The 27,799-nt window shown below is 40.2% G+C and overlaps 1 protein-coding gene and 1 long non-coding RNA gene across 5 annotated transcripts; one reads left to right on the forward strand and one right to left on the reverse strand.

The window, feature by feature from the left end:
• The first annotated feature begins 1,203 nt into the window (after positions 1 to 1,203).
• On the forward strand, positions 1,204 to 27,433 carry USP46 (ubiquitin specific peptidase 46). 4 transcript variants are annotated; one of them, XR_014945450.1, is made up of 11 exons: positions 1,204 to 1,569; positions 2,442 to 2,563; positions 10,381 to 10,461; positions 11,114 to 11,327; positions 12,971 to 13,200; positions 13,286 to 13,329; positions 15,907 to 15,983; positions 18,659 to 18,742; positions 19,017 to 19,214; positions 20,053 to 20,131; positions 21,113 to 21,937. XR_014945450.1 is itself a non-coding variant. In XM_015862297.3 (10 exons), the coding sequence occupies exons 2-10, from the start codon at positions 2,483 to 2,485 to the stop codon at positions 21,212 to 21,214; spliced, it is 1,146 nt and encodes a 381-aa protein (XP_015717783.2). In that variant the 5' UTR covers positions 1,204 to 1,569; positions 2,442 to 2,482; the 3' UTR covers positions 21,215 to 22,519. The 4 variants fall into 4 exon arrangements, 2 of the variants coding, with proteins under 2 accessions (XP_015717783.2, XP_015717785.2); XR_014945451.1 differs by lacking the exon at positions 2,442 to 2,563; XM_015862297.3 differs by lacking the exon at positions 13,286 to 13,329 and having other exon boundaries at positions 21,113 to 22,519.
• Positions 15,342 to 19,556, reverse strand: LOC146761113 (uncharacterized). Its single transcript, XR_014945452.1, has 2 exons — positions 19,395 to 19,556; positions 15,342 to 15,752 (listed from the first exon to the last, which is right to left on the reverse strand). It is a non-coding gene; the product is annotated as an uncharacterized LOC146761113 (long non-coding RNA).
• Positions 27,434 to 27,799: the final 366 nt, after the last annotated feature.

The following is a 27,799-nucleotide window of genomic DNA, read 5'->3' on the forward strand; positions in this document are numbered from 1 at the left end:
GTAGCAATGTGAACTGGACAGTGTAGCCAAGAGGGAGCTGCCATGTTTCCAGGTGCTAACCAAGATGTCACCAGCTTCCTCTCTTAAGGATCTCTTATGTGTAGGGAAGGAACAACACAGGGGCTTGAAGTTTCTGCTGGAACCAGAGATATTTGCTAAGGAAAGGGATGCTGAGGCCATATCCTAGAATCATGGAATCATAGAATGGCCTGGGTTGAAAAGGACCACAGTGATCAGCTATTTTCAACCCCCTTGCTGTATGCAGGGTTGCCAGCCACCAGACCAGGCTGCCCAGAGCCACATCCAGCCATTCAGCTATGGGGCATCCACAGCCACCTTGGGCAACCTGTTCCAGTGTGTCACCACCCTCTGTGTGAAAATATTCCCCCAAATATCTAACCTAAACCTCCCCTGTCTCAGTTTAAGACCATTCCCCCTTGTCCTATCACTACCCACCCTTGTAAACAGCTGTTCCCCCTCCTATTTATATGGTCCCTTGAAGTACAGGAAGGTCACAAGGAAGTCTCCCTGGACCCTGCTCTTCTCAAAGCTAAACAACCCCAGTTCCCTCAACCTTTTCTCATAGGAGAGATGATGGTAGGTGAACTCCATCTTTGTTTCTCCATGAGATTTGTCACATGGCCACAAGATAACATCCTTGTGCCTCACCACAAGTACAGATTTAAGGCGCTAGTATCTTTTAATGCCCTCACACCCTGGAGGATGGCACGGGCCTTCGTTTATTGCAGTGTATGAAGATGAACTGAGCTTACTGCGTTAGCAGTGTTGTGTAAATGAACGTCCTGTAAATTTGTGACTGAGTGGCAGCGACCACAAAGCACATAGAATAGTCCTTCAAGCTGGGTGTGAAGAGCACATCCCAAAGCACAGTGGTGCTGTCACTGTCACAAGCTGCGTCGCCCTGCCTGCCTGCTCTCCGCCTCGTTGTCCCTCCTGCCTTCAAATGGCATCTCTCGTGCCCTTTAACCCGAGTTCGGCGGCCGCCCCAGGGGCATCGCGGCGCCCCGCACTGCCTCCGCAGGGCACCCCGCGCCCCTCCCCGAGTCGCGTTGGCCGCAGCGGTGCCGGGTGCCGCTCACTGTCCGGCCCGGTGCCGCGCCGCGATGGAGCTGCAGCCGTCGGGTGAGGAGGAGCAGCAGGAGGAGGAGGAGGAGGAAGGCAGGGATTAACGCTGGGCCGGCTGGCGCAGAGGCGCGGCTGAGCGCTCCGGCAGGAGCCCAGGGCCCTGCGGCCCGTGCAGAAGGCAGGGGCGGGAGGAGCGGAGATGCGGCTGCTCCAGCCGCGCCGCTAAAGCTGCCGGTCACTCGCCCGTGGGAGGAGGAGGAAGGAGGGCGGCGAGCTCCTTCCTCCCCGCTGCGCCGCGGGGCGCGGGCAGGCCTTCCTCCCGCTCATCCCAGCCCCGAGTCGGAGCCGCCGTCGCCCCCTCTGCCTTCCTGCGCTCTTCCCACCATGAGCGGGGCCGTTTTCACCTCGTAAAGATGGCGGTGTGGGATCGCTGCAACCTTTAGACTAATGACTGTCAGAAACATCGCCTCCATCTGTAATATGGTGAGTGCCGGCGGGCGGGGCGGTACGGCAGGCCTGCTGGGGCCGGCGGGGGCTGCCCGGGGGCGCCGGGAGGAGGAGGAAGCGGAGGCGGGGAGCCGGGCAGGCTCAGCCGGGAAGCAGCCGAGGCCCGGAGGATCGTCCCGGGGACGGACGGAGGCACCGACGGGAGCGGGGCGGGCGCCGACCGTCTCACGTTGAAGACGGAGCCGCGGCCGCCTGTCCTTCCTCCTTTTCGCCCTTCCTCTTCCTGCCCTAAGAACGCTGCCGAGGAACCCCGGAGTTAGGCTCCGAGTGCGTACCCGGCTCAGTGAGCCCAATAAATCCCTCCAGGCAGGCACCCTGAGGCTCACGCGGCCAGCAGCCCCTGGGGAATGCACGGAACCGGTGTAAGAGGCTTTGGTCCCGAGACTGGGGGCTCCCATAGGAAGTCTCAGCTTCGGTTGCTGTCAGGGATTTTCTCCTGCTGGGTGCCATTCAGAGAAGATTGCTGCTTACAGCTGACTCTCAAAGCACTTGACTTTCTCTAACTCACACTGTGTAATGAGGAAGAAATAAGGAAATATTAATATGTTTGCTTGCTGTGTTCAAGCTTTGCCATTCCCAGCCCAGGAATAGTTGAAAAGACCATTTCTTCACTGTGCCTATATCTGTTTGCAGTCCTGACTCTACTGACTCAGAGCAGCTGATTTGGTTTGGATTTCTAAAACTTCATGGTGGGGGAGAGCTTAAAGTACATCAGTGGAAGTGCACTGAGATGGCAGTACGCTTGCCAAAGACATGAGTGAGTGCTAAGCACACCAGTGCAAACAGAAGAGAAGCCAATTGCTGCACATTTTGTTGGTTTAGTCTGTATTTTTCCCCCTTATTTCCAGGTTCTTCAAGAGCAGCTCCACACAGTTGCCAGCTTCCCTCCATGTGGTGCCCCAGCATGCCTTGTGCTGGCAATGCCACACATACCTTTCAGCTGCCCTGGAGAACGGAGCCTGCCTCCGGGGTAAGGCAGCGGGCACAGCCCAGAGGCCCGACTCCCGCGGGTCAGCAGGGCTGGGGAGGGAGCGTGGGGTGTGAGCTGCTCCCCCTTCTGTGGCAATGGCAGCTTTTCACCGCTCTTAATACCTTCCAGTCCTGGGGGTCAGGGATACTGCAACAAAGCACTGCATGAAGGGGAGCTGGAGGCTGTTAGATGATTGTAAGGCTTTAGCACTGGCTTAAATCCTAGGAGCTCCGTGATTTCTTTCATGTGCTTCAAGCATGTGCTTGCATACAGTCTGCTTCTCCCCAAACCTGCACAGATAGAGCAAAATTGCTGGGTTTATTCTAAAGGTGTGCTGCTCAGCTGCTACCATTAGATCCTGCAAAAGTGGCATGTCAGAAATGGAAGAACTGAAGTCTCACACAAGAGCTCATAGTTCAAGACAATTCTGGCTCGCAGTATCAATGCTGAAACTGAGGGTGAAGTTGATTTAACAGTAATAATGCTTTAAAGCTTATAGAGACGTTGTGTTATACTGGTGACATTCAGTCTTCTCTTCATAACCCATGGGATTATTAATTCATTGTAGGATACAAATGCTGGGCTTTTCAGAAGCTTACAGGAATCTGGGCCTTGAAGCTAAACATAAACTACTGGAGATACCAGTAACTCTGCATTATGGCTCCTCTAAAGATGAGCCCACTTAGATAAAGTAGTGGACTGTAAGAAGAGCTGGGACATCTCTCTGTAAGAATAGGACTTGAGAGTTACACAAGCAAACCTTTTGTTTGTATAAACTATTATTGCAGTTCTAGACTGACAGAAGGTATCTGTGGAAATCTACCAGAGACCTATATTCCCCAGTCTTTTTCCTGCGATATAACATGGTGCTTGAAGAACTGAGCCACTCACAGTCTGTGGCTAAGAAGTAGGCAAAGCAAGTGTAGTGAAGCAAAGAAAGCCAGGGACAGTTTTCAACTTGCTTGCAAAGGAGATCCAGCACTATGTATTCATGGATGAACTCCCATATGCTGAGGGAAACACGGTCAGAACTAACCAGTAAGAAAAACAGGTTTATCCATTCCACTTGGCATGCGTATTAATGGCATATATTGAAATGCGCAACTTCTAGACTTAAAATTACTTTGTTGTTTTTCCCCAGTTTGCCACCCCCCTCTCCCATTTACAATTATAGTAGCATTAGTTATTCGCTGGCTTGGTTAACAAAGCCAAGGAGGTAAAATTACTTCCTCTGGGGCTAGAGGGTGATGAACAACTCTCTACATGAAGGAACTGGTGGCAAAGATGGAGATCCGGCTCCCAGAAAGTTCCTCTTACTGCCTTGCAGATGGTGGGAGGTCATCCGTAGGGCTGTATACTGCCTGAGCACAGCAGGAGGTCTGCAATGGGCAATTACCAGCTTTTGGGTCGGGTAGACACAGTAGAAGCAAAGAAGAATAAGTTGAAGAAACTCTTAGAAGGAATATCAATACCCCATGTCATGTCAGCCTCATAGGCTCTGGACATGAACTAGAGGTGTGATTTTAGACCACAGTACACTGTAATCCTCTTTGACGCCATTTTATGGGATATTCCAGACAATTCAAATACAGAACACTGGTTTAAAGGCAGAGAGGCATGCTGTCATTTTAAGATTGCTGCTCATTGAAACTCCCTGCAGTATATTTCCGTATTTATGAGATTTTGACACAGCCTTGAGTTCATGCAGCAGCCATGGCCTGGGGAATATTACTGTTACGTGCAGCAAACAGCATCTGGCCATTTCAGAATGTATTGACATATTTTTGTGAAGATGGCTAACAAGATCTGTGGGCCGTGTTTCTCCTAAATATCTTTTAGAGTTCTGCTGAAAACAGATATTAGTTTCCTCTTTCATCATTTTATAAGAGTATTTCAAATAATCTGATCTGCACTTCAGCATGCCCTTCCAAATTGATGAGCAGTACATTTTGAACACACACCGATGGCTTCTGGCACAAAATATCTTCTAAGATACCTCATAGTTGCTCTCAGTAGATGTTACATAGATATTCTTTTTTAAAATGTTGCAGTTTGATTAAGGAAAATAAATTGCTACATCTGAAAATATGAATACAGACAGTACAAGCAATGTGCAATTCCAGCATGACCTACAGGAAATACAGAAATGAAAGATGACAAATGTAAGGCATGTGAAGTCTAATTACTGTAGAGTTTTTATGAAGTAACGAGAAACCTTGACAGTATGGCTGCCAAATGGGCACTAAAGTGAGAAAGTATTCTTTCCATCAGAATTCCAAGAAAGATACTTGTAGTATTAGAGGACATGTGAAGTGGGAATCATAGAATCAAGAGGTTGGAAAGGACCTACAAGATCATCTAGTTCAATTGTCCTCCTATTACCGTAGCTACAGCAAGCCACTAAGCCATATCTTGGAGCTCCTCATCCAGACACCTCTTGTGTCACTGCCTCTTGAACACTGCCAGAGATGTCAACTCCCCCACCCTGGGGAAATGGTGGGATTATTATTAATATTATATTAATAATTAATAATTATTAAAATTATTGCTGTTTGCTCCAGGAAAAAGCTCAAATGCCACTAATACAAGAACAAATAAACTAAGAATGGAGACAGATTCATAAGAGAATACTGAATTGCAGTTTGTTAAATGATGCATAATTATGGAAACTTTAAAGGTCAATATTTAAAACCAAAATTGCTTATGGATTTAAATATGGAGCTTGTAGGTCTCCACTAGAATCTTGCATTCAATACTTGTCCTTTAAGGCATATAAGACAGAGTTTTTTTAAAATTTTGGACAGAATAGTCAAGAGATTCAGGATTTTAGGCCTCAGATTTTAGGACTTTTTTTTCCTGATTCTTGGTAACAACACAAAGAAAGAGCTGAAGTTATTCCTGGTATATGCAATATGTTCACAAGTGTTTGGAGACAGTTCAGTGCATCCAGAAAAAAGAAAGAGTCAGACAACTAAAGCCTGTATAATCTGTCTTCATAGTCAGAACACTCTAAGGAAAATAAGCACAATTATTATTTTAAATCAACTGTCTTCCAAAAATACGATCACGTACTGACTTCTAGGTCTGTTCTTTTACTGTTTACTACAATCCTCTCTGTTTTTCATGGCACCCTCTCTTTCCTCTTCTATCTCTTGGCAACAAGAACTCAAAATAGCTGTTCTGATGAAATAATAAAATGTTTATTTGCAGGAAAAAAAGATACTAATCTGGCTAAATTAAACTTTTTTTTTTTTGTTTGTTTGTTTGTTACTTTAAAAATTGCAAAAATGTTACAGATTTGACATTTCATACTTGTGAATTTTGAAGGAAGTGTGTTCAAGTATTCCTGTTTCTCTCTGGAAGTCAAGGTTGTTCCCAGTCCTACGCTGAGCATATGTGATGCATTGAGGACCATTGCATAAATACTGCCCAGTGTGATCTCTCTCACTCTTCTCATACTCTCTTTGTGTTGCTTCTGGTAAATAAGTTTGGATTTTTTTACCATCACGTGCTCTCTTGCCAGTTATTTGTCACAGCCATTTGCTGGTCAGGGTGCCTTCCACATCTTTCTTTACCTTTCTTTTCTCTCCCATTCCATATGCTATGCCTTTCGAAATTCCAGAACTCAGGCTGCCTGGCCCTAAAGCCATATCTATTTTTGTTCCAATTTGTCTTCTACCAGCTCCAGCATCACCCTTAGTTTAAGTCTTCAGTTTCTTCCTCCAGGAAACAACACTATTTCTAGCACATTGCTTTCACTTTGCTTGAATACGAAGAGAAAGAATTTCTAGTTCACAGTTGTGTATGTTATCTGAAGCCCTACTTTGTCATCTTTTGTTGACTTCTTGTTCTTAATATACTTGTTAAATATCTGTTTTCACAATTCAACTTTTATGTTTCTTATGTCTTATTTTGTTTAGATTTTCTTGTGAACAAAATCTCTTTTGTTTCATTCTTTGTATTTTCTAATGTGGTAGTAATTCATATTGTGTTTCCGTTCATTGGGAAAATAGCTATGTAATAGGTTTTCCATAGGTGACTTAGGAATCTTTCCAATTTCTTTCCGGCACTCCTTTTCTTTAACCGAAACATGTATGTATTCCTAGAAAGTTAGTGACATAGCTATAGATCCATCAGAATACAAAATCAGGTCTGATTTGCTATACTGTGTTAGCAGCATCTTTCATTTTGGCACTGTTTATTTCTCATCCTCCATAGAATGATTGCAGTTTGGCTATTTTGCTTTGTATGACTTAATGATTTAATGTGATGTGGGTTTTTCCATTTTTTTTCCGGTTTATTTTTCCTGCACTGTTCTATATAAGCTTAAGTCCAAAGGAATCAGATGCTTTGTTTGTCTGTTTTTGTTTTACTTAAAAAAAACAAAGCAAAACAAAAAACCCACCCTGTTTCATATGATGTAAAGTGCAAGTTAAAATTTTAGCAACATTATCACAGAGTCATGGGGATTGGAAGGGACCTCTGGAGATCATCCAGTCCAACCTCCTACAGGTCACACAGGAAAGCATCCAAGTGGGTTTTGAATATCTTCACAGGAGACTCCATAATCATTCTAGGCAACCTGTTCCAGTGAAAGTAAAGATTTTCCTCATGCCTCCACAGAATTTCCTGTGTTCCACTTAGTGCCCATTGTTCCTTGTCCAGTCATTGTGCAACGCCAAAAAGAGCTTGATCTCATCCATATGATACCTGCCCTTGTAGTGTTTACCAGTCTTCTGCTTACAGAAATGAGCAAAGTGACTTTCTGGGCCTGGGAACAAGGACAATCATGCTTAAAACCCAGTGTAAGTAGTCATGGTTGAACACTGCTATAGATAGACAATATGCACATTTAGCACATCTCTCATCAGACTTTTTTTTTAGCTTAAGCCTGGCTTGAATGTACAGTTTCTGGCTTACTTGGATTAGAATATTACCAACTATTCTTTGTGTCATCATATCAACTGCTTTTGAAGAGCTTGAAATATGTAACATATAGAAATTAATGTTGCGTGCCACGGTTTGAGTCTACTTAAGAGTCTGTCAAGATTTTCGTCCTCCAAAGAATAAACGTAAGTTGCTTTGAAGGATAGGTCTCTTTCCCTACTCTCCTTTTTCTCTAACATATATATTCTTGGACTTTGGTATAAGAAGGCACAGCTCCTGGAGAAGTCAGTGAAGTTCTGGCTGCTTATACAAGGACTGTATTTAGCTCCCAAGTTTCACTGGGAGATGGACATGGAGCTTCATTTTACATTTGCAACCGCCAAGGCCTTGTTTTGTAGAGTGAAGTGTAGCTCACTCATAGAACAGCTGTTGGAAACTTCCTCGCAGTGATTTTGTATGAAGATAAGTTAGTGTACATCATGGATTTGTTTGTTTTTTTTAATGATAGTTTTGTTTGCTAAATCCTGGGTTCTTCTGTTTTTCTCAATCTGTTCAAGATAATTTTAACACTGAAAAAGATTTGTCAGAACCATCTGGTATCCTCTGAAGTAAGAAACCTAAGCCTGGGGAAAAGCAAAGGAGTGACAGTGGAGCAACTAGTTAGCCAAGCACTTATATTCTAACAGCATACACTAACCCGTGTTCTGTAAAAGAGTGGGAGGTCACTTTTGAGAGGTGTTATTTCCCAAGAATTCTAGATGGAGAATTTTTTCCAGCTTAAAAAAATCTTCCTGCAGAAATGGAAAAAAACAACCCGCATCCAATTTCATTCTTAATTTAGAGAATTTAATTTGAATGCTAAATGTATAATTGAAGAAAACTTGTGCTTTGGTTTGAATGCTGTGCCATGAATCTATATGAGGATGGTTTTCTTCAGAAGTTGCATTGATCTTCTATATTCTGATTTTTCTTCTATCAGCCAAGGCTTTGATTACACCAGCAGCTGTTTGCTTTGCTGTTAGTATCAGATAGGCAAATGTCTATCATTTTCCTCCCTCATGGGAACTCAGATGCTTTGCTGAATGTGTGCATTTTTGGCAAGGCTGCCTCTCCAAGCAAAAAAACCTGATCCTCATATGGAACTTACATAATTATCACACTGTCATCTCAGTTGAAACATAGCCAGGAATGGCTTTGTACTGATCCTTCCTTCTCTGAGTTTCTCACTGAGTCTTAGTAGAGCCCTCCAAGGACATCCAACATATTTTTTAATCTTTTCATGGAGCCTTGTGCAGGTGAATTACTATGGTCTCAAAGGGAATGAATGGGAAATATTCTACAGCTGGTCTAAGAAATAAGCTCTGTGCTTGTAAGAGAAAGGAAGAGATTTGGTAAGGGTTTATGAAACACACAAGCTTTGGAGCTTTTCTGGAAGCTGCCAGCTTGAAGAAGCTTCTTTATTTTCAAGGCTTACAGGTTGTTAAGGAGCACCAGTGCTGGGTTTCACACTGCTGATTCCATTGAGTAAAATCACCTTCCTCTGATGGACTGATATGAAATAATAATCTAATAGAGCAAGCAGTGTTGATATTAGGTGCAGGAAGGAAATAAAAGACGGATGTTGAGAAGAAACACCAGAATTACTAAATCTGATTAACACTGCATTTAAAAATTTTAACTGATGAGCTCTCTGAGCCAATATTGAACAAACCTCAGGAGCAAAGATCATTTCAGAGCACTAAGGAAAAATGCTGCATGTAATTCTTTTTTATTCCGAATGGAGTCGGCACGGTCTTGTGTAAATACAATCTGATGTCAGTCTCAGAAAGAAACAAAACAAATACGAGTACAGGAGGCTGCTGGTAAAGAGCAAAAGGATAATGAAGTTTTATATGTTGGTATCTTTGTGGTTGCAGTTTATATGTTGTAATAAAAGTCAGCCAACTGTGCCATTCTTATGTGACAGAAATTACTAAGGCTTAATATATTAATGCTACCTACTGTGGGGCAAGTTCAGTAAGAAAACAGCCCTTCGATGCCAGTAAAGCAATTATCAGACTGAGAACTGGCTAACCAGCATATCTTGAATAAATGTACATAGAGAATACTCCTCCAAATAAAGCATTTTTACTGATGTCCTGCAGAGATCTGTATGTTTATAGAGTAGCAAGGAGTGACAGCACTGGCACTAGCAGCATTGCAGCCTGTTAGCTCGGTGATCTAAGCTTGTTAAAAATAGGCATTTACATACAGTCAAGCTGCAGGTAACACACAATATAGTGATTGTACTTTACAGACCAGTAGCTGTGAAAGCGACTTTACTGCTGAAATGAAGACACAGCTGAATATAATTAGAGGCAGTGACCAAGAAGCATGGCAGTGCTCAGTCTTATGCAGCTTTCAATGTTAGAATAAAATTCCACCTGTATTATGCTTACTTTTAACTTCTGTGCTATTCCTATTAGAGCAAGGTGCTGTTCTGGAGCTCAGGTTTTGTTAAAGTCCTCTGACAAATTAGAAGGGATGCAGAAGAATTTTGGTAATGCTTAGAAAACCTGCTGAACATCTAAAACTGGTTTATCCAAGATAACTTTAGAAGTCAAGTATCTTTATGAGACAAGAGTGTAATGGGATCCAGCTGCTTGAGTACAAGGTATGAATTAAAGGAGAGGTGTGTGGGGGGAGGACCACTGTTGCTGTGATCTGTTCACTTCAAGTCAGCCATCGTCACAGCACCCAGGTCAGGCCAGCTTCACTACCTACAATTGCAAATATTTGTGTTGGCTCAGGTGACTGTTGTGCTTGGCCATAGTAGGGTAGAGTTAGCTTGGCTCATTGTAACTGAAAAGAAAAAGAGCATTTCTCTTCTGATGCCCATGACTTTATTTTAGATTTTAATAGTTTACACTAATTCTTCCCTCTTTCCTTAGGGCACCAATGCCTCTGCTCTGGAAAAAGACATTGGCCCAGAGCAGTTTCCCATCAATGAACACTACTTTGGATTGGTCAATGTAAGTAACATTTTCTATGGACAAATGCTATATAAAACTATGTTTTTTGTGAATTTTACTTTTTTTTTTTTTTTTCATTTCAATGCTGCTGTAAGGCAGGATCGCCTTGTGTTGAAAAAGTGCTGTGCCCGTGCCAGTTTTAGGCAGAATGCGCTGCAAAACTGTTTAAAGACGTTTTGAAGATAGCTTCATAGTTCCCAGAGAAAACAGTTTAGTGTTCTACAAATGTTTCCAGTGGTTAGAACGTAAACTTGATAAAGTTAGAAGTCTACTTTACCTATAAGGTATGAGGGACAGTCTCTAATTTTTGGTAGAAAGTTATGGAAGTGTATAAAGGTTCAGATACAGTGATCTCCGAGGTCTCCTACTGAGCACTAAGATGGAGCCTAGCAGGAATATACTGATATATGGGAGCAAGTATAAGGAGATCCATTGCAATAAATGCATCTCCTGCAAGTAGAATTTTTACATTATATCTGAGTTAAATTAGAACACCATAATTTCACGTGTTTTCCTATGCATTGTTGGGATGGGTGTGGAAATATATTCCTACAGCAGCCACCTGGCAAAATGGCTGTGTCACAGAAGACAGATGTTGAGTAGTTTCTTGTGATGTACAGAGATTAAGATTGTTTTTGCTTTTACATGGCAGTTTGGAAACACCTGCTACTGTAACTCCGTGCTGCAGGCATTGTATTTCTGCCGGCCATTTCGGGAAAATGTGTTATCATACAAGGCCCAACAGAAAAAGAAGGAAAACCTCTTGACTTGCCTGGCAGATCTTTTCCACAGTATTGCTACTCAGAAGAAGAAAGTCGGAGTTATTCCACCAAAGAAGTTCATATCAAGGTTACGAAAAGAGAACGGTAAGTGTGGAACTGGAATTCTCTTAGATATCTGTAAGCTGATCAGGGAAATCTAAACATTGGGTAAGGTGGTCATATTAGTCAGGTGGTCAGGTTAGGTCTGGAAAGGACTTTTAGCAGTTTTTTGGTTTTAGATACTAATATTATAGTAGCTGTTACTCAGTGTTATGCTTGAAATAGCTACGCCAGATTTCCTGAGTTCTCAGAGGTCATTTAGTGCACGGTATGATAGATCACACTAAGCAGTCAGCTAAGGCTGGGAAGAGGGTGGCATTCTGCCCCAGTTTTTTTCTAACTTTTAATGTGGCATGGCAGAGAGAAACGCTGCGGGCAGCTGGCAGTACTAAAGCATTGTGGCCTGCTAGGGCTACAGGCATTTACAAGCCCAAAACACCCTGGAGGGCAGGAAAATGTGTTTGGGGGGTTTTTCAGTGGACTGCATGTCAGCCACTGCTGTTGTTCCTAGGAGCATTGGGTGCAGTCTGACTTTGCAAAGCATCAGCCCCTTTTTGAGCACCACACTGGCAACAGTATATGCCTGATCTTTTAGTGTTTCTTCCTAAGGGATGGTAGGAATGTCTTGAAGTAAGGAAGCCTGCCACACAGTTCCTTTTCAGCCTGGATTCATATCAGTGTGGGTGTTGTGCTTGGAAACAAGGGAGCTTTGAATGAAGAGAAGAAAGAATTGTGAGTTAACACCTGGGAAAAATTGCCTCCTGGTGACAGCATGTAAATGGGCAGACTGTCCATTGCAAAGCAGGCATTGTAAACAGTGACAAAGTCAGCTCCAAATCATCTTAGTGATAAATGCCCCTACACTGCTGGGATCACCTTTTGGGACCGGGTCTTATGTTTTCAGCTTTTTCAAATTAGGGCCAGATTTGGGATATATTAATGTGCTTCTGTGTTCAGGCTGGCTGCTGCAAAGCTGAGAACTGTACAGTATTTATGAGGAAATCCATGTGGGCTTTTTCCAGGAGTAGAGGAATAAAAACACACATTTCTTGGGAATGCAAATTGTTTTTCTTCAGCATGGTGGGCAAGTTAAGCCTCCACTAGGGAAGAAGCCTGTTTTTCATCACCACTGGGGTAGCCTATGCTCCAGAAAGCATTTTGTATGAAAGAGAAGTCTGTCCTCATCAGACTTGTGTGTGAAAAATAAGCTTTGTCAGATGACATTATTATTAATACTATATGTTTGCATCCAGCATCTTCATTTTCCCCAGCCAAGTGTTGCACTGTCCAAACTCAGTGATGTAGAATGTATGGGTGGGAATCAGTAATGCCTAATGTTAAGCAGTGGGTGTAAAGAATGAATGTAAGTTGCCTTTGTAGTCACAGATTTTCTTGTACAGTGGGCACAGATAGTTGGCTGCACTGAGGACCACCCTCTTGCTTTCTTCACTGACTGTAATGGGAGCCTACACAGCTTACTCCAAATACAACCCTGGTCTTTTAGACACACTAAAATTATGTGAGATGAAGCCTTCCCTCAAAGCAGCTTCTCTGAATCCAGTGTACTTTTCTTTGGCACAATTCTAAGTATTTTGCTGAGCAAGGATTCGGAAAACAGTGGTTTTAGTTTGATTTCTTGAAATAAAAGGTATACTGAGCTGTAGAAATCTTGACTCTCTTCTTCACAGATCTCTTTGACAACTACATGCAGCAGGATGCCCACGAGTTTTTAAATTACTTGCTGAATACAATCGCCGACATTTTGCAGGAGGAGAAGAAACAGGAGAAGCAAAACGGGAAGCTGAAAAATGGCAACATGAACGAAGCTGAAGAGAACAATAAGCAAGAACTCACCTGGGTGCATGAGATTTTTCAGGGAACACTGACTAACGAAACTAGATGTTTGAACTGTGAAACCGTAAGCATTGGGATAGATTGTTTTTTGGTTGTTGCCCTTTAATAGATAGATACATTTTATATGTATAATATATGAATCTTTTCAGACATCTGAGAATTGTGGATATTCCTGTAGACTTTACTTCTTGAAGTGAGTATATTCTTTTCTAAAAATTTATTTTTCTAGGTGTTTCTTGGCTAGCCTTTGCCAAGTCTGGCTGTCATAACATGTAACTCTACACTTAGAACCCCTGCTAATTAATCGGTATCCTTCTCTACCACTGTAACTTCAGGAGAAGGTATTTGCATTGTTATTCCAAGAACCAGTGGAAAATTAAGATGGATTTGCATTCATTCATTTTGAAGAATGTGGCTGACAAAGGATTTATTATTAACAAACCGTATGTGTTCTTTTGTCTTCTGAAACATTCTTAAAAGAATGGTGGAAGTCTCTTATATTTGAAGTCTCAGAAGATTGCAACTTAGTTTGCAAATCTTACCTAACTTTTGCTTTGTGAAAGGGAGGTGTCAAGGATGAACTAGTTTTCTCAGCACCTTCTATAGCTGATAGAGTTTGCAAAGGATCTTCTTCAGGAATCTCTCTCCATCTGTCTCCAGGCTGTTCTGTGAGATAAAAGTCTGAGCAGTATCAGGTATTCCATCTACACAGTACAGCTTGTTCTCATTCCAGTCCTTGCACTGAGCTGTTGCAATTGTTTGTGCAGCAGTGTTGTAAATCGGGCCAACAAACTGATCTCTCCTAAGAACAATGTTTCCAACTCAGACTAGTATTGCTACTGTGGAACTTTTCTAAAGAAAACACAGCTTTAGATTATCTGCATGAAGGTGGAAGGAGGTGCCCAGAGAAATCATCTTCCAACAGCAGGCTGAAGTTTAATGTCTATCTCTAGGCAGCCAAATTTAGGTGAGATAAAAGTCTAGAAGAACATATCCTGATATTCTTTAATCATAAATGATAACACTGTACTCCAAGAAAATGACTTCTTGGGAGCTTGTGTTCAGGGACAGGGAAGAGTGATAAAGTGACAATCAGTTTGGGAAATGGGGTGGACCAAATCTGGAACAAGGCTGTCACAGAGAAAATGTGAGAGGAAGAGACTGAAAATTAATTCTTTAGTATATTTCTATTATGATAGCTCACAGAGTAGTAGCAAGACTTAAAAAAAAGTGGAATGATAGGATTTTTTTGACAGACAAGCTTCTTCAAACATTTGTGGCCTGGTTCTCAATTAACATCCTATGTTTGCTCAGTCAAACTGTAATGAACAAAGTGCTGCTGCTGTAGGAAAGCATGTCTTAAGCTTCCTCTGAATGCAGAAATATGGTGTTCTGCCCAGTATATTTCTACAGTTGTTTATGTTTTTCTTTTATTATGGTACCTCGAAATCTTTGGGAAACAATAAAATGAATTAAAAGGTGATGAAATATGAATGTATTGTGCCTGTGGAATCATTCAGATTCCAGTAGTTCTCATTCTCACAAAGAGTGCAGTCTGAATATGTGTTTCCAGTGACTTCTAGTCATAGTTGTATTATTCTAGCTTGAATGGACTCATCTCCCCCTTGGAGTAATATGTTACATGCTGAAATCAGTATCAGGATTCCTAACTTCTTAGTGGCATTCAGATGAAATGCTTTATTTGCCAAAGACTTTTCCAAGAATTAAAACTCCCTCTTGATATGCCGTATGCCTGACAGACCTCTACTTCCAGCAGCAGAGACACAATGTTCTCTGAGGTTTTGTTGCTCTATTTTTGAATTCTCTCTATGTGTTTACACTACAGCTGATTGCTGCCAGTTTTGTGGTTTCCTCTGCTCTTCAGATAGAATCATATCTCAGAGAGGATTTTTGCTTGAAGAACTGCTGTTCATTTTATTGTACTTTATGCCTCTGTGCATCCTTGATAATATCAACATTCATCCTGCTAAAGGTGTTCCTCTGGGTTCAGGGTTGATTTGGACTTCATTCACCATGTTTATGGGATGACATAATGTGAAGATGAGCTCAGAGCAGTACATAATTCCCACACCCACAGACCTGCAGAAATTTGAGCATAGATGTTTGGGGTCAGAACAGCAGATTGAGCCCCTCGCTGAAGTTCTGGATTTGAACTAAAGAAATGCATTCACACAGAGCAAAATATGGAGTGTTCATACAACATTTTATGAACAGAATTGGTTGTTATGATTATGACTAAATTCATCTGCAGTAATTATGCTACAGTCTTAGTTAATCTCATCTGAAAAATAACCAATATTCACAGTATTCACAGTATTCTTAATAGTGGAAATAATCATGTAGGGTGTAAACAGAGATTACATAATGTAATACATTATACACAGATAAAATTCTAGTATAATAAGGAGCTGGGCTGTATAGTGTAACAGTAGAACATATGTACTACATCAACCAGAGCTAACGTATGGAATGATGCTCCCTGTTGAGTGGAAGCAAAGTGCAGTCACCAGCCCGTGGTCAGTGGGTTTGGATAACTGGAGCAGACAGAAGTTGGAAACTGGATCAGTCTGGTTGCTTATTTGGCAGAATAAATATCTAGGAAAAAAAATATATATATTGAAATAAATACTTTGTGTAATTTGTTATGAGAAACTGTTCCATCTTTTATCATTTGCACATAGATATATACAGCATTTGGATGCAGGATGTTTTACTAAATCTGCTTTACATGTATATTTTTTTGCTACAGGTTAGTAGCAAAGATGAAGATTTTCTTGACCTTTCTGTTGATGTGGAGCAGAACACATCAATTACACACTGTCTAAGGTAAATGAATGCATCCTTTTGATGAATGTTTCTGTCTGACTTTGTTATATTTTCCAAATCTAGTAGATGCAGTAGAGAGAAGTGGAATAGAATTGTGTTTTGAACTTTTCCTAAGCAAAAGAATATTACTTTAAGCTGAATTCTTCCTCTAGTGACAAAATACACATTAATGTATTTTGTTTTACTCTTGCTTTCAATGTATGTGTTTGGAAAAGAAAAAACAATTTCTCTCTTGGGGAAAAATTGATTGCCTTGTCATCTGGAAGAATCGCTGCAGAATAATAATTGGTTTCAAAGAGGTTCGTGTGTGCTTATCTTTAAGCTTTTAGTCAAGTGCTTTGTTGATTAGGATTTATGTGTGTATTAAAAGTCAGTGTGTGCTTTGTAGAGCACTAAAGTCCTTAGAGGGCAAAAGATTCCCAAAGTCTTCTTTTGTGCCATGTAAATTTCTTATTCACATCTCATCCTAAAATTATAGTGATAACTTTTTAAGTCAGTTCTGCTCATATTTCATGCCTATTTATTAAACAAATCCTTCAGAGATCTATGTGATTTTCAGATTTGCATGAATGGTTACTCTGAGGGATACAAAATATCTGGACTTTTGGCACTGACGCAATAGGCAGGTACCTATGTTTAAGACAGTATATTACTGCTTTAAAGTAATGATTATGAATTGGCCAAATTACTCATTCAAGCTCCAAATTTGCTGCCAACATTTAACAACTGCTGAAACAGCTGTTCTGGAATGCCTAGGAAGCGTTGCCTGATACCTCACATCAACTATGGAGTTGCAGAAAGAGAAAGCATACAAGGTATAAACCAATTCCTGAATCAGATGGCAGTGATTTCTCTGTGGACACAAGTGTCCTGAGAAATAGCTATTGCAAAGGTAACTGCTCTGCTGTGTCTTTACAGCTTTAAAAACTACTGCATTGAAAAGGTACATGGGGTACACGGGGTTGGACTCGATGATCTCTAGAGGTCCCTTCCAACCCCTACAATTCTGTGATTCTGTGATACATTAAAGAAAATCCATGCAATACAACATTTCAGTAAATGAATTCTAAAAATATGGGAGTGTAGAGGGTCAGTGATGAATTAGCATGTCCTGAGAGAGTAAATTCCTCTTTTTCGTTAAAATGCCATATAAACAGATGCAGATTGGCCCATTAATGGAATAGGAGGAAGTTAGAAATGTCTTGCAACTCATTCTGCAGTTGAGGTTTCTGAAGCCTGTAGCTCTTATTTTTAAGTGTGAAACAAGTTTTAGGAGTACCATGCTGAGAATTCTTGATTGATGTAACAACTACAGAAATTGCACTCTTGAAGGGCAAAAAAAACATTTAATTTTCCTCCATACATCTCTTCCCCCAAGAAAATACTTACTGCTTGTATGTGGGCTACTTGTTTTTTTCTTGGTACAGGCAAATAAATTAATATGCTGAGTCAGTAAACAAGTAATGCCTCTAGGTTCTATGACTGTGTCTCACCTGCTTTAGTAGAATACGGTAACAGCCTTTTAGGCAGAAGGTAGAGGATAGATAAGAGGGTAGTTTGATTTAGATTAGATAATGCAAAGAAAGTATTCTCTTTGAGGGTGGTGATGCCCTGACATAGGTTGCCCACAGAAGAAGCTGAGTGCCATGGATGCTTCATCCCTGCAAGTGCTCTAAGCTGGGTTGGATGGGGCTCTGGACAACCTGATCTAGCAGGAGATGTCTCTGCCCAAGTAGGGTGTAGGAGCTCCATAAGCTTTAAGGTCCCTTCCAACCCAAGGTGTTTGAATGATAGAATACTCTATTTAAAGACCAGTCACAAAAAAACCTCCTGTGTCTAAACTGGACGATAGGTGCTTATGCCTGCCTTTGCAGTTCTCAAAACACCTGCCTAGTTGCAATGTAACACTAGAGGTGGCAAAACAAACAACTGTCATTTTTTTCCTGTTAAGATTTTTAGACACCTAAAGTTCTGTTCCAAAGCGTATAAACGTTGAGACTTCTGACAAATCTTTTCTGCGAACTGTGCAGCACAATTAAGCCAACTCTGCCTCCCTTCAATAGCTCTGTTTAGAAATTTTTCTAAGCATATTTACTTTAGTGATATATACAAAAACCACCATACTAGCTGACGCTTTCCTTTTTAGATATCATAAAGGTATAACCACATAACTTCTGGATAAATGTTCAGAGGTTGGGGGATGCAGAAGCCCAAGTTGAGTTTATTTTTCTGCATAAGAAAATTCAGGCTTATCTTACAGGAGAACACTATAAAACGTGAACTACCTGGGGATGAAAGAAGTGTGCTGGAAGATGTTCTGTTCTATAAATAAGTTGAAAAGGCACTGGATGGGTGCCTATCTACACTGAAATCTAGGCAGCTCCTTGACATGTAAGAGATGAGGATATAGGTCCTATTTAGAGACAGTTGACCCTTTTCTGGTATTGCATAGAGAGTCTCAGCACCTAATGCAAAGCTGTCACTACAGCCAGATACTGTAAGTCCCTTTGCAAATCCCAGTACAGTTGCTTTTAGTGCTTTAGAAAACTGGATTTCAGTGGAAACAAGATTTCATCCTGTGTGTCTTTTTAGGATTCCAGTTCCACAGTCCAAGCGTGGCACTGGGGCAAAAGCATTAAGAACTTTGTGGAACTGATAATTGTATTTACTTACAGAGACTTCAGTAACACAGAGACATTATGTAGTGAGCAGAAATACTACTGTGAAACCTGCTGCAGTAAACAAGAGGCACAGAAAAGGTAAGCAAAGAGCAAGGTGGTTTCAGTATCTTGCTCCTGGACTTTGACAAGCCTTCTTTTTAACATTTATCAAGTTTCTAGAATTTACACCCCACATGCATTATCTGCGTGGGCCAGAGAACTTGCAGACAGACTCAAGGCTATCACACCACTTAGTGTAGAAGCTACTGCTAGTATACTACTGTTTCTTACAAGGTGTTTTTCTAATGCAAACATTTATTCATTAAGAAAGAGTGGCTATGAATTGGACATGTGCGTTCTTATGGTTTCACAGGATGCGAGTAAAAAAGTTGCCAATGATTCTTGCCTTACACCTCAAGAGATTCAAGTACATGGAACAATTGCACAGGTATACTAAGCTGTCTTACCGTGTAGTATTTCCCCTGGAATTACGTCTCTTCAACACGTCTGGTGATGCTGTCAACTTAGACCGAATGTACGACTTAGTAGCTGTTGTTGTTCACTGTGGAAGGTAAGACTCCTTCACATATATCCCAAGCTATTACAGGTTCCAGGCATTTTGTCAAGGATGAGGCATGCCTGACAAAATGGAGGGAGAGTGCAAGAGGGGATATAAGCTGTGCTGCTGCCCCAGCTTGTGTATATCTTGGCCTGAAGTTCTTAGCTACCCTTTCTCACAGTAAATCCGTACCTCTTTGAAAAACAGTGCTTCAGTCTCCCAAAGTCACCAGACTGAAATCAGGAGAAAGGAAGGAGGAAGCTGACTCTTTCCTCATCACTCCAGTTAGAGAGCTTGGATCCAGAAGGGCTATGGGCTTTTAGTATGTAGGCTCTGCAGCAGATCGGCCTGTTCCTGTCAGGACAATGAAAACGATACCTTTGTTAAAGCTTCTCAGGAGCGAAGCATTGTCAGACATGAAACAAACAGACAAATCCTTGGGGCTAGAGAAATATCTTGTTCTCCTTTAATCTCAAAAACAATAAGTAAGTTACTATTCATGGCTGATATTTTCAAACAATTTCCCCTTAAAATTAATTCGTGTCATTTTAAAAATATTTGCCATAGTTGATGCCAGCTATGAGGAAATTGTTAAGTACTGTGTAGATCAATTTGCAGATGGTCATAGCACAAATCAAAACAGCACATTATGCATTTAGTTGACTAGGTCATTGCAATGAGGCAGAAAAAAAGAGAACATATATACTGTACTGCTAGAAATGGGTTTACTGTATTCTTCTTAGCATGTAACTATAATTTTACTTGCTTTTTTATGGACATGTGACTTATCAAAATCGACCCAGTAGTACTTTCTAGTGTTATATTGGGTTTTCTTCATTTACCTTTTCAGTGGACCGAATCGTGGGCATTATATTACTATCGTGAAAAGTCACGGATTTTGGCTCTTGTTTGATGATGACATTGTAGAGGTCAGTATGCTGAAGGCCATGAGCACAACATTTGAGTTTATGTTCTCTTTGTTTGGAATTAAAATTCTGATCCAGATCTGTGTATAGATTACTAGTCTGCAAAGCCACAGCTTGGTTGTAATGTGACGTTTGGCATGGCTCTGTCAGGAAGATAGATTGCAAACAGAATGATTAATGGTGTAGTTCTCACCCTGTCAGTGTAAGAGAGAGCTGTTTTACTTTAAAGCAACATGAAACATTTTTAATATTGCATTTTGAGTGTTTAATTTAGAATATTTTTTTAAGCATAATAAGATCAAGTTAATTCATTAAAACTTAGAACATATAGGAACTATTTTACAGTCTGACAACATCACTTGGCAAAATTAGGTTGATTGAAGTTAGGGTTGTTTGGAGTTTTATTTCTTCAACAATTTGGAGGTTATAAGAGCATCTGAACTTTGTAGTCAGTCTTGGATTGTCTGGATGAAAATTAGTGAAGGATGTGGTCTACAGCTATTACAGGTTATCTACACATAGCACAATTCATTCCCAAGCAAACCCTTTATGTCACTGTGGCACCTGGCATAACTGGGGTCCTGAGTTTAGTTCCCCAGGTTTAAATCCATTGGAGTAAATTAAGAATTGGATCTTCAGGACCATTGGAAATTAAGCATGTCTTGAAGAGGGTTTCTGTCACTTTTCAGAAAGATGAGGCCACATTTGAGTTTTTTGTTTACTACTGCATTCCAAACAGACTGTGTTAGTTGAAAAAGCCTAATTCCTTTAGGTTCTCCAAGGTGAATGTTCCTATTGATTTCAATGACAGCAATCAGTAGGGTTTAGCACCTGAACACTAATTACCATTTCACTGCAAAGAGAACTTGCTGATTGCTGCTCTAAAACATATAAATGAATTTGCCCTCTGTTTCTATATAGCTTTTTAATCTATGCTTGGCATTTCTTTTAGCAATACGTTAAATGATTCTATTTATTTTACAGAAAATAGATGCTCAAGCAATTGAAGAATTTTATGGACTGACCTCTGATATATCAAAAAATTCGGAATCTGGTTATATTTTATTCTACCAGTCAAGAGAGTGACTTGGGAAACTGTGACAACTGCACACAACAGCTCTGCAGGCAAAGAAGGTGATGGCCCAATGAACTGACTTTTACAAAGACCTCGTCTTGTATGGCTGAAAAACTATATCTCCTGTCTCTCATTAAATGGCCTATGTGCTATTCACCATAACTGTTCATTTTTGATGTACAGAACTTTCTTTCAGGCAGGGAGGGTAGTTTGTTGTTCTTAAGTCTAATTGAGAAGTTAATTGTAGTCAGTTTTTAGTGGAATTTGTATGGAATAACATAACGCATCAAAAGAATTGGACTATTAAACCAAATCCAGATAGAGCAGTATTTTATATGGAAGAGCTCACTGTGTTTAGCCCAAAGTTGTTAAAAGCTTTCTAAATGATTTTGGAGTGCATTGACTTACTTAACCAATTTAAATATAAGGGGGAAAAAATCTGCTTCATAATTACTGGAATTGCCATAGGTTGGGTTTTTTTTTTGTTGTTTTGTTTTTTTATGTGCTACTCTCAACTGTGAAGGAAGTTAATCTTCCAAAATCATTTAAGCTTTGGGGTTGTTAAAAACTTTCAGTGTATAATGTTAGGCCTCAAGTTCACATAGAGGAATATAAATTACAATGGAACTAAGCAATATTGTATGCCCAGTCAATGTGATAGTACAGGTGATGTGAGATTTCAGAACTTACAGAGCACTGGAATAAAGTCAGTATGATGACACATGTAACACACAGATGAACTGCATTTATAGAGATTAAGTTTATTGTTCTGTTAAAACAATATAATACGTTCTTGACTTGAGTTTTCAGATATAACAATGCTGCTCTTGTACAATATATCTGCGAGGACTGAAATTACACAGTCCAGCTACAGGTGTGCTGTTGGTACACTACATAAAACAGGGCTCCATCCTACATTATTATTATTATTGAATATTAGACAGCATTTTGATCAGACTAAGTTCTACTGTTTCTGATTTTACTGGGTGAATTTGGCTGGCTATGTAGTCGTACAGTGGTTAATAAAACCATCAAACACACATACTGGAATAAGGCAAAGAAAGAGTGTAGAAGAATGTGTCAGTAGGGTATGAGAAGGAATAGAAAGCAGGATGAGACACAGGTAGCACTAGGTATCTCTATTGCTTGGTTTGACACAGTTGTACAGTGCTTGAACCTTATCACCCAAATGCCTATCCAAATTAAATCAACAGCATAAAACCTCCTGTTGTCTTAAGGGCAACCAAGAACTGGTTCTAGTATTTGCAAGGACACTTTCTCATCTCACAAAATATATTTTTAATTGTTACGTTTTATTCACTCTCGTTCAGTATTTATGAGACAGTGTTGCTTTTGGTACTTTTCTTTTAGAAGCCTGGTAGTCAGTGTTTCAGAAAACTGCTTCTGAACCACAGCTAAATCTATTTTAGTTTTCTGTAGGAAAAATATTTTTCCACTGTAATCTACTGTGAATGTGAAATATCTTCTCATTGAATAATGGGGAAAGTGGAATACTAGCTTCTACACCAACGTTGATTGAAAAGACGGATTTATCTATGGCCATTTTGCAAACCAAGGAAATGTAGCACTTTACACTGAAGGAGGAACAGAAGTGAGCTTTTCATATGACATTTTTTTTGTGGTTTATCATGTCATTATACTAGTACAAAAAAAAAAAAAAAAAAAAAGATGTAGAGTAACCTCGGGGTCCTTGGGTACATGAATAGCGGAGCTCTTCAGAGATCACTCATGTGAATGAAGGTTGTTATGCAGGCTACAGATACGCATAATTAGGATGCCATTCTTGTTCTTGTATCGATGATGGAGTGAAATGTTCTGTCTGCAACAAAAAAGACAGACATTCTACAGGAGAAAAGTTAAACCTGTAAATCCTTATTTGATGAATTCATTTATGTGCATTCCAAATTTCCACATTAAAAATATAATAATTAATTGCCTTTTAAAACAAGAGCATTTCCTGCTCATGAACGAAGGCAGCTTCCAGACCAGCATTCGCCAGTGTTGGTCCAAGGGTCCGTACTTCATGGCCTAATGCTGAACATTCATAGGGCATCCTTCAGTTTCCAAACAAGCAACAAAAAGGCATCTTTAATGCAGCTCATGTTTATACATGAAGTCATTTTGCATAAGAATAACATTAAAATTGGTCCAATTTTAGGATATTTGTTAAATTTTTTTGAATTAGCTTATCTGACAAATTATTAATTATTGGTTGGACTGGATGATCTCAGAGGTCTTTTCCAACCTTGGTGATTCTATGAAGTACTATTTAAATGATAAATTATAGAATGCTCTTTGCTTTTCTCCAGCTGCAAGACAGCTCTAGGTTGTAAAACATGCAGATAATTGCTACATGTTATTGAGAGCAAAATTCATAGAATGAATTTACCATCAAGTATGGAAACCATGCTCAAAAATGAAGCACCCAAATCTTCTGCTATAACTACCAAGAAATGCACAAGATCTATGACAAATTATTGAAAAGGTTCATCTCATGAAAGATCATGGAACTGATATGACACCAGTCCACCATCAGTGTTCTGACATTAACTCTGAAATATCACGGAATGCTCACGTTATGCAAGTAACGGCTAAATTAAGGGGTATTTCTTTCAATCCCAAAACGTTGCACTTATAGTTCTATACATCATATCCAACTTACAGCACGCTGAATGTCTTGACTTCAGTCTGGCAAAAGCTGTCCATCACAGTTTTGCTTCGGGCAGGAGAAGTTCTGGCCTATGCCAAATTAAAAACACCTGTGTGAGTTTTGCAGGATTAGGATTTTTGCAGGAGCAATAGTATGATCTACAGTGTTTTATTTGATTAAATAAAATGCAGTCCTTCCTCTCATGCTTATACATACACATCCAGTTCCTTACAGAAGAATGGTAAAATATCTAGGACAATCACAGCTTTTCAGCCAGCAAACTGAAAATAAAAAGATAGTACACGTCTAACAGTGCCCTGTGCTTCCCTAAAGTTGCTGCTTATATAGCATTTGGTTTTGAGTGTATTAGGCCTAATGGCATCTGAAGTTCTCTACCTCTTTCACGCCCTGCTGCTGCTGCTAAGTGTTACCCATTTAAAAATTACCATGTTCTTACTCAGAAAAGAACAGTTCCATCCTATGCCGTTTTCCCACCAAACTGAAGGAAGCACTGCAGTGTGGATTAATCGCTTATCTTAGAGGATGAGCTCAGACCTTAATTTTTCTACAGAGCAAGCTGTCAGGGTTTTATGTAATTTCTATTTCTGAGACACAGCAGAGGGAGGCAGGAGAAGGAGTGATGGAGAAGCATCTCAGTGAAGCAGAACACCTTGTTGCAGTCCCAAAATGACTCTCATCAATTCTGTATTAATCTTCAGTAACAGCAGAGAAACAGATATAACATCTTAAAGATCTTATTCCTTTAGCAGTTGGGGTGAAGAAAACAAAAGCAGTAGGTGTTTCCTTCATGTTAGACTAAGATATTAAAGATCAAAGCTGCAATTAGAATCTGTGTTACATGGTGGCTCCTAAAGTGCTGCCACACCTCTCTTTCATCATCAGACATGACTTGTTACAGCATCATGTATGTGGGACCTGAGCTGATAACTTGCAGCTACCTGTGATGTGATGCCTCTCAGCAGCAGACCCTTCTTGTTTTGCCTCTTTGTTTTTGCTGCTTGTGGCTGGTGAGTTGGAGCAGTGTCTTGCAGCTGAATGTGTATTAGAAATATCAGGTTTTAGTTTTAGCTTCATTCCATGTTAGTACTTTTTATCAAATTCTGTTTTAATTTATTTCTTTTATTGTTGCCCTGTTAATGTATCTGTATAATAATTTAAGCGGTTAATAATATTAGTTCTCTATTTTAATTTGTATGTACTTTGAGTTTTTACATGTAAATAACCCAAGCACTTTAAGCATTGATGTCAATCTTGTGAAATTCCAATCAGCTTATCACTCTGCTGTTGGCTTTTTGCTTTGTATTCTTTTGCTTTGGAACCCTTTGCTTATGATCCAGCATATCATCTAGTTACAACCCAATTTCCATACCTATCTTTGGAGTTCTAGTTGAGTGGAACTTCGGGAAGACCGGATTTGTTCATACATATTTGTTCATAAGTAACAAGTATGCAGTATTTACTGCATGCCTGTCCTCTCAGCTTGTATAACAATACATACCTGATGAATGCAATAGCACTGTATGTTTCACAGTCTTAGTTGCACTCTTACCTGCTAGCCCATCTGGAAACAATTGCAATCCTTCCATCTGTTACAGCTATCAATAATCATAATGTTGAGAAGCTCCGCTTCTTACAGGAAAAGTCTTTTGTACTAAACAATGAAGCCAGTATTCTACCAATAACGCACGTATTGCTCTTTGCCATTTTATCTGCTCTCTGTGTAGTCTCAAACATGAGCAACCTGAGGAGCTGCATTTATTTGTGACCTTTGTGTGTACAGCAAAGAGAGAAATCTTTTCACATGTTTCCTCTCCCCACTTTGGTTTGTATAAAGGGAAGATTGGAAGCAGGGTATGTGCTGGTGTTAAAACAAAATAGCATTCCATCTATCAGAGGCACTGGACATTCCTTATGGAGCAGTGCTGGTGTAGCCATGTCAGAAAACTACTTCATTTTTCTGGAGCAAGATTTATTGTTAGGTTTTTAGACATAGTATTCTGTTTGATCAATGAAAAGCCCTGGACTTTTTCTGTTGCTGCATTATTTTTTCTCAGTTTAACATGGCACTGAATATTTAAATGTCCCTTGGCAAGCCTCAATAGACATGCTTTTAATTTCTTTCCAGCTAACATGCATTACTTCAAAGAGATTACTTGAACCCAGCCACAAGAACAATTTAGATTAACACAGCCCTTTTGCTTACCAGGTCAGATAACACCTACCAGGAGGTATGTGCCCACCTGATGGGACCAGCTGGGCTAAACCAGCACCTTTTCACACACTAATGATCCTTTACCCCCTAGGAGGTTTGTTTGCTGGCTTTGCCTGAGGGATTTAATATAAGACTGCACATAACTCCCTTTATTTCACGGTCTCAGAGTTGCTATAATTCTTTAATAAATCTACTTCATTGGGTTATCTGGGCTGGGAGTATTGCACAATATATAATAAATTAACTTTTCTGTGCCATTCACAATGGTAAGTTTTGGCAGCCTAATGCATATGATGAAGCCTGTTACAGGTGGCAGCTTCACTATGTTTAAGATTATTGAATAGCAAGAGATTATTCTGTTAGTGTAGTAGTGCTGTAGGTCTGGACTGACATGTAGCACCTTAACCTCCAGCTTACCCAGATGAAATTGATGCTTTACATTCTAGATAACCTTACCCCCTTCTCCCAGAGGTTCCAAAAAGGCAGAAGCAAACCCTCTGAGAAAATGCCTTGCAGTTCACTAAACACCTTGTCTGCCACAGTAGATAATTCAGAAGTGTTTGCATTCACTCTCCCTCATCCCCCAAACCCTTAGAACATATACATTCCTTAAAGAGGCTGTGCTCAAACATCAGCTTTCTATTTGCCACTGCATTCATATTCTAGAGTCCCATGATGGATTCTGTTCATGTAAGATGTTATTTTCTCATCTTCTCACAGCTTTTGTTCTAACTGTAAAAGCAACTGCAGGGCTGCTGTATTACACATTCAAGTGCTTTTCCTAGAGATTATTTTCCAGCTTCAGTGGCTTTCATTAAAGAGCACTAACAGGAGCTCTGTCACTTACCCATGTCTCTTTGGGAGTAAAGTCAACATCACTGTCTGAACACGGGTGTAGGGAGGGAAGAAAGAAGAGCAGAGGCAGGAATATGGAAAGAGCTGGTTTGTCTGATGCTTTGAATGTGTATATCTGTAAATACATAGTCCCTATCTAACCGGTCCTAAAGGTGCAATGGTAGTAGAACTACTTACATATTTTGTGCTAGTTTTTTAAACAGAGTAAGAAGTAGTAAAACTATTGGGCATACAACTGGGGACGCATAAAAATACTGAATTTCTTGTAAAGCATACAATACACAGTGTGTGTGTATCGGAGTATCTACTCTTTTTAATCATGTACATGTAATTAAACCATGCACTACCTGCAGAACTGTAAGATAAATCTCATGTTGGATATTAAGGTTGTAACATAAGAAATCAGTATTTTCTCCTGTTAACATGTTTATATTTTACATAAAATAAACTCCGTAGCTGATGTTGCTTCCATTCAGCTTGCTTTGAATTCATCTGGAGCCAGACTAAGGCTCCAAACATTGATGTTAATGGCCATAAGAATGCTTTTGAGTGCGAGGTGTGGGTGTGCTTAAATATGGGGAAACTGCTGAATCTTGATTTTTGTTTCACTGCAGTTGTGGCATTTTAAGTGACTTCAGGGAATATTTTACCACCAGGGCTGATAGTCTCTCCAGTGCCTTAAGGGAACACATTTTGTATGAGTCATCTTGGTAGAATATACACATACATGACTACATGACCAAACTGTACCTGGCTAAAGCACCAACCTTGCCAAATTTACTGAGAACAGCTAAATCTCAACAGAATAAAGAGCAGCTAGAATGTGATTACAATCTG

This window comes from Coturnix japonica, chromosome 4 (assembly GCF_054131305.1).
Source record: "Coturnix japonica strain WE chromosome 4, WE-NBRP24, whole genome shotgun sequence".
NCBI lineage: Eukaryota > Metazoa > Chordata > Aves > Galliformes > Phasianidae > Coturnix > Coturnix japonica.

Excerpts from the sequence above, each read along its gene's own strand:
- USP46 (XM_015862297.3), top strand. The coding sequence starts at position 2,483 with ATGTGGTGCCCCAGCATGCCTTGTGCTGGCAATGCCACACATACCTTT. Across the intron at positions 10,462-11,113 it reads ACTACTTTGGATTGGTCAAT|TTTGGAAACACCTGCTACTG; the intron begins GTAAGTAACATT and ends TTTACATGGCAG. Across the intron at positions 15,984-18,658 it reads TCAATTACACACTGTCTAAG|AGACTTCAGTAACACAGAGA; the intron begins GTAAATGAATGC and ends ATTTACTTACAG.